The sequence below is a fragment of the Lupinus angustifolius genome, chromosome LG17 (assembly GCF_001865875.1).
Source record: "Lupinus angustifolius cultivar Tanjil chromosome LG17, LupAngTanjil_v1.0, whole genome shotgun sequence".
Taxonomy (NCBI): domain Eukaryota; kingdom Viridiplantae; phylum Streptophyta; class Magnoliopsida; order Fabales; family Fabaceae; genus Lupinus; species Lupinus angustifolius.
The window spans coordinates 18307725-18315335 of NC_032025.1; the positions used below are offsets into that span (position 1 = coordinate 18307725).

Below are 7611 nucleotides of genomic sequence, written 5' to 3' on the forward strand. Positions count from 1 at the left end.
GGATGAATCTCTTTTGAAGATCCAGTATCTTCTCTCCAAGTTTCATTCGAAACATTTCATATTCTTGAGAGAGAGTGTTTAGCCTTGACCTTTTTACTTCCTCTGTTCCTTCATGTGTGGTCTCTAGAGTATCCCTCATTTCTTTGGCGGATTTACAGTTAGATACTCTAAAGAACTAATCAATTCCAAGAGTAGAAGTGAGGATGTTCTTTGCCTTTAGGTCATATTGCACCTTCTTCTTGTCTTCATCATTCCATGACGATTTAGGATTTATTTCCCTTACACTGTTTATAAGTGTGAAGGGTTCATAGGGTCATTCTTCAATTGCGTTCCATATATCCAAGTCTTGGGATTCTATGAATATCCTCATTCTGATTTTCCAGAAGTCAAAGCATTCTCCAACAAAACTTGGAGGGCGGTTTATGTTAGAACATTCTCCTATGAATGATCTTGCGGCCATCTTTGATGTAGGACCAGTTTTGAGAATAACTTACTCAAAAAAAAAAAGCTCTGGTGTCAATTGTAAGACTGCGATTGCAACTAAGAGGAGGGTGAATTAGTTGACTAGAAATTATGACCACTTTTTCTGCAAAATGAAGAGTTAAAGTGCAGCGGATAATATTGATTGCAGAAAATAAACAAGAATAAATCAAAGAGGTAAGGGAGAAGAGAGTACACAAGGATTTTATACTGGTTCACCTTCTGGTCCACCGAAGACTACATCCAGTACTCTTGCAACACAAGAGATTTTCCACTAAATATTATGAGTTGTAATTACAATATCTCACCCCGAGATCTCTATGTACCTTACACACTCACTAATAATTATCACCTTGGAAAACACATTTCCAAGTAACTTTATCCCCTTTCTATTCACACCCTGTGAAAGAAAGTAATTACAATGAATGAAAAATTTGAATGATGGCTTGGATTGCCTTTACAAGTATGAAATATAATAACACTTGCAATCCAATCAACTCTTTTGTATACTTAGTAAATAATGCTCTTTAAGTTTCAAAAACTTTGAAACACTTTACTTCAAGCAACTTAGAAAAATAGCTTTGAAAATTTGAGTTCAAGTTACTAGAAGTTCAAAAAACTATTTCAAAAAAGTGTAGGAAAGTTGTGAGAAAAGTACGAAAGAGTTATGAAAAAATTGTTCAAATAGTTATTTTCATTGTGAGTTCTAATGCATTTAATATGCTTTCCAATCAGTCATTGTGCCTTATGAAGGAGTATGAATTGTTTGGAATGAAGATATTTCGTTTGGGATGAAAACTCTTGAGTTTCAAATCTGAAAAACTGATGTAACAGCTCTCATTAACCGATTATAGCAAGTGGGTAATCGGTTACCCAAATGTTACATTTTGAAAAATTTACATTGAGTAATCGGTTACTCAAACTCTCTGTCCAACAGTGAATTTAAAATTCAGTTAGAGTAATCGGTTACTCAAATTTGAGTAACCGGTTACTCCAATTTAAATATTGTTGGATAACTGATTCTCACTCATGTAACCTGTCACTCAAATTTTAACCTGTTACACATTATTTTGAAAAATATTTTCATTTAAAACTTGAAGTGTTTCAATTTCTTTTAAAATATTTTGAGCATTATTACTTTAGTATATTAAAGAGTATATGATAGAAGTACTTATTTAGACTTAGACTAATTTTCTTGATGCTTTAATCTTCTTGGTCTTCATAAGTAATCTTCCTTTTCTTCTTTTTGGTGATGTGTTGGTGTCTTCATCAAAACCTTACCAAGGTCAGGAGCAAAAATCTTCTTTACAATCTAATCCCTCATTTGATTAATACTACAAATCAGAGTCATTTCAAGTTGACCTATTAATATCTTAAAAACCAATATAAAGCTAGAGAAATTAAATATAAAGAAAAGGACGAAAGATAAGTAAAAAGTTTTACGGCCTTATGTTGAAGGGCTTTGTTTCATGCCATTTATTTATCTATGCTCACACATTTTATATTCTCCGTGTTGTCGCTATTGATGCATGACCTAATAAAAGTAAGGGAATCATAACTTAATATTGGAGTTAATGGTTATTACTAGAGTTTAAATTATTTTAATCACTAGTATTCTTCTAACCTTATTACTGAAGCAATCTTATGAGTTATACAATTTAATCAATAATTAGAGGAATGCATTCCTCACCTTGATGTACATATAATCATAAATAATAAATAATATATATATATATAAGAGAATTATCTCATCCGTCCACTAGAAATATGACATATGTCTTATTTGTTATTTCATTAAATATTATATTTATTCTTTCATCAAAAGGTTATTTACGTGTCAACCTTTTATAGGTGGATAATATCTAACTTATATCGTTATACTATGAAATACTTTATCATCTATATATAATGTAAATAATAAGATATATCTTTATAATCATTATATTTTTATATGAAATTTATACTAAATGTCCTACCCAACCATACAAGACACATTTTCCATCTAGAAATTGGCATAACAAGCTCATTTGTAGTCATATTACTAGTAAGTCCGGTTCACTAAGGCCTCTACTACCGCATATATCCTCATTCTGTTTTTGAATACCTCAAAGGGAGAAAGATAATCATATTGTATTATGTGCCGGGTCACATGAATCCGAAAATCTTTAAAAACATCAAACATCACTATTGATATTAATGCCATTCCGTAAAAAATAATAATAAAGGGAGCTTATACCATTTACAAAAAGTAGGGTTGTGATAGCAGTACTTGAAAACGGTTCTGGTTTGCATTCTTAATCAAGTGAAGGATTGAATCGCTTTAAATTGGGGAATTCTGTTATGGTCGCGTTAAACTCGGTTAAACTTGAATAACCCTGGAAGCGAAACTAACGGTTTACTTAAAATTAACAAAATGGAACACTAGTCTAATGTTTTGTTTTACTCTTATCCAAAAAATGGAGAGATATTAATTTAATGTAATTATACATAATTATTAATTATATAAAATTTTGTATTTATATATGATCATATTCATTAATAAAAATTATTAATTATATATGAAATCAACTGGTTCGACCAGATAGTTTAATCGTTTAAACCAATTAAAACTTAATAATGAATATCTTCAAGTTTGATGTGTGGCTTGAGTTTTTTTTTGTTTCCCACATGTATCATCGTACTGAAGGCAATCTTGTCTAAGCCGGCAACATCCACAAGTACGTGGAGCTAACTCTCCTAGCGGACATTTTTTCATCCACAAGACTTGAACCCGAGACCTTGCTTAAGGGGAATCAAACATGTGTGCTTGAGTTTGTCAAAAAGAAAGCCAATTATTGACTTTCACAAAAAGAAATGAATTTTCAATAATTGGTCTTTCATTTTTCCTATCAAAGTTTTTTTTTTTAAAAAACTCTTCAACTAAATATCATATTCTTACATTTTAGTCATGTTCAAATTTAGCTAACCCAAAATTAGTTTTACCCAATACACCTCAAATTTAGTAAGTTCCTTGTATAAGTATCAATTTCAAGTCTCACACCTACACGCTAAGCTCAAGCTAGTTTGACCAAACAAATTCATATCCTTCTACTTTTTACTTCAATATATGGTTGACCCATAATGGTCACATCCTATTTTCCCATACTCCTTACTATATGTGAATTCTAAGGTGCCATAAATTTGAACTATTTTAGTATCTTTCCCACGTACGTGATCCAATCAAAACTCTCTAAAATCGAATGTTTTTGGAATAATTCCTATGTGGTCATATCATATGAGTGAAATTTCTTAGTAATCTTGCAATTATTTTTTGCTTACCAGTTATTACTATAAGTGAATTCTCCAGTGCCACGAATTTGACCGTTTTTTGAACTCTTGCTATATTGCCAGCCCAACTAAAATCCTTAAAATCTGACACTTTTGGAATCATTCATATTTCGCCCAACCAAATCCTCTGGAATATATTGCTACCATATAATTCCGATTACTAATTAATTATACTTAACTAAATACTATGCACGTTCACACATAAAAGTATGGCCAACATAAGATGTAGAGATTAAAATAAAAATATGAGTGCAACCAAATCTTAATTTCAATAACTGAATATTCCATATAAGGAAATAAATGTGTATTAACCATTAAATCAATTAGATAATAATGATCACAATACACTATGAAATTAATGTTAACCTTTATTTACTAAATTAAAGGCAATCTCACTTTAACTTTTGTAAGTACTTATATCTAGCCTCCCAATCCTCCAAATATTACCTAAAGAAATAAAGTAAATATTCATTTCAGTCTCTTATATTTTTTGATTTTACGAATTTCTACTTTAAAAATTAAAAATCCTAGAATAGTCCAAAAAAATTTCAAAATATGAGTCATAACAATCTTTTTAAAAATTTCAAATATTACCTAAAGAAATAAAGTAAATATTCATTTCAATCTCTTATATTTTTTGATTTTACGAATTTCTCATTTAAAAATTGAAAATCCTAAAAGTCCAAAAAATTTCAAATATGAGTCATAACAATCTTTTTAGATTAATTTGACCCAAAAATTGATTAATTTGATTCATATTTAAATTTTTAGATTTTTCAATTTTAAAAGAATAAATTAATAAGGTCAAAAAAATATATGAGAGATTGAAATGTATATTCAGTGAAAGAAATAATAGACAAACTAACAAAGCCTCTTGCAAAGTGGGAAAATTCCCAAAGCTCTATACGGCACAAACAATAATCTTCCTCTATCTCTGCATATTGTTCATGTATCAGAAACTGTCTAAACAAAACATGTGCAAGTTATCATCAAACTCTATTTCACATGAAAGCAACGAGGAGAAACCAAATACATCGACAATCAACGTAGAACAGAATTCGAACATGTTAACACCTTTGATCCCCAAACCCCAAACATCTCAACAAGAAATCCAAAACACCAACAAGATCAATTTTTCCATTTACCTTAATGAAACAAAGTGCATAGCCAACATAGCATTGCCTATGATATTAAGTGGCCTATTACTCTATGCACGCTCTATGATCTCCATGATTTTTCTCGGTCACCTTGGTGAACTTGCTTTAGCAGGTGGGTCTTTAGCAATTGGATTTGCAAATATCACTGGATACTCTATTCTTTCTGGCCTTGCCATTGGAATGGAACCAATCTGTGGTCAAGCTTTTGGAGCCAATAGATTCAATATCCTAGGCCTCGTGATGCAAAGGATGGTGCTTCTACTTCTTCTTACTTCAGTTTTTATATCATTCTTATGGATCAACATGAAGAAAATATTGATATTTTTTGGTCAAGAAAAAGATATAGCTAGTGAAGCCCAATTTTACTTAATCTATTGTATCCCTGATCTCATAATACAATCACTTTTACACCCTTTGCGTATATACCTTCGAAGCCAATCTATAACCCTTCCTTTAACATATTGTGCTGCTCTTTCTATTATCCTTCACCTTCCTATCAATTATCTTCTTGTTATTATTCTCAAGCTTGGAACCAAAGGCGTCGCTTTAGCCGTTGTTTGGACACACTTCAATCTCGTGGCTTCATTGATAACGTACACCATCATTTCAGGTGTACATAATAAAACATGGGGTGGCATTTCCTATGCATGTTTCAAAGGTTGGAAGGCATTATTGAATCTAGCAATTCCAAGTTGCATTTCAGTTTGCCTTGAATGGTGGTGGTATGAAATCATGATTTTATTATGTGGGTTATTAGCAAATCCTAATGCTAGTGTTGCATCAATGGGTGTTTTGATTCAAACCACTTCATTGATATACATTTTCCCACACTCATTAAGCTTTGGGGTTTCAACAAGGGTTGGAAATGAGTTGGGAGCAGAGAATCCTGAAAGAGCAAAACTTGCAGCTAGAATAGGAGTGTGCTTTAGTTTTGTGTTGGGAGTCTTAGCTTTTGGTTTTACCTTTTCAGTGAGGAATGTTTGGTCTACCATGTTCACAAATGATGCGCAAATTATTACTTTGACATCTATGGTGTTACCTATTGTTGGTGCTTGTGAACTTGGAAATTGTCCACAAACAACTGTTTGTGGAGTTTTAAGGGGAACAGCAAGGCCAAAGTTTGGAGCAAATATAAATTTGGGTTGTTTCTATCTTGTGGGAATGCCCATTGCGGTGTGGTTGAGTTTCTTTGCAGGTTTTGATTTCAAAGGTTTATGGCTTGGTTTATTAGCAGCTCAATTCTCTTGTATGATAACAATGCTATTTGTGTTGGCTAGAACAAATTGGGAAGGTCAAGCACAAAGAGCTAAGGAGCTTACATCATCTGATGCTAATGAAGACCTAAAAATAGAGGAGGAATGGCTTTTGGGATCATGTTCAACAAAAGAAGGCTCAGATTTACTTGTTTAATTTCAATTTTATGTTGAAGATTTATGAGATGAAGCTACTGCTTCAAATTTGGAATGATATTTTATTGTAATTTGAGAGGAGAATATCAATTAAAGAGGTATGAGAAGTAGAGGAACAGTAAAATATGCTGCATTCCTTTATTATTTTTTTGGGTACATACATTCCTTTAGTTGTTTCATTAGTAGTTTGTCCTTCATTCATATATTAATATGTTTAATAAAACAAGATATAGAAAAACATAATTTAAAGCTAATAGTTTTGTTCTTTAATGTGAACACATAACTTTGCCCAACATATTTTTTTGTACATATATGTAAGAAAAATAAATAAGAAAAGAAGTATTTATATAAGTTGAGATGAAAGAGTGAATTTGGAAGACATTTATATTTTGATTTTTTGAAGAAAATTAGTTCATTTATAAAAAGAAATAGGTAGATACTAATAATTGTATATTTTAAGCTTAGATGCATGTCATTCATTACTATATCTCATTTTAAAATTAATAATCTTTTTCTATTTATTCGTGATTTTGAAATAAAAAATCAAATCATATAGTAATGGTTGTTCAAAAAGTAATTAGGAAATTAATGACCTATTAATAAGTAAATAAAATCAAAGCTAATTTTTTGATTATATTGGAAGCTACCTTTTATACACACAAACATTAATTTTTTGTACATATACAAACATCATATATTTGTGTCAACCCATTTTTCTCTAAAAGAGTTGCACCGCAAATCATTGATCAATTGCATCATTACTATAGCAACAATTCATTGTGTCTATCCCTCATATTTTTTGTGTAGCAAATTGAACAGTCTTTTCAGGCTTTTAGTGGAGGTATAGTTTTGATTAGTGCTCCATTCTACGTGCATTGAGACCACTACTGTGGCATGTATCCACACTTCCTTTCTTCTCCTCACCAAACTATATAGATTTGTTTGGTATACATTTTTTTCTTCTTTTCTTTATAGTTCATCTTATTTTTCTATTACTAATTATTAACAATATTAGTGATATTAATAATATTAATATTAGTAGTACTAAAAGTAATAATAAACTATTAAAATAATTTATTTTTAAAATAAATAATAATTTAATATTATAATAATAATTAATGAATTAATAAAAATATTATTAATTATAAATTATATATATTTTTTTAAGAGTTTAAGTTGGAGGTTACTACTCATATGATATCTTTCTTTTTGTTTCATGTAAGACATGATCGTAATAA

The 7611-nt window shown here is 30.4% G+C and overlaps 1 protein-coding gene across 1 annotated transcript; it reads left to right on the forward strand.

Annotated features, from left to right (window-relative positions):
• Window positions 4782–6374, forward strand: LOC109331086 (protein DETOXIFICATION 49-like). Its single transcript, XM_019565360.1, has one exon. It carries the CDS (start codon window positions 4782–4784, stop codon window positions 6372–6374), a length of 1593 nt encoding a protein of 530 aa, XP_019420905.1.

Excerpts from the sequence above, each read along its gene's own strand:
- LOC109331086 (XM_019565360.1), top strand. The coding sequence starts at position 4,782 with ATGTGCAAGTTATCATCAAACTCTATTTCACATGAAAGCAACGAGGAG.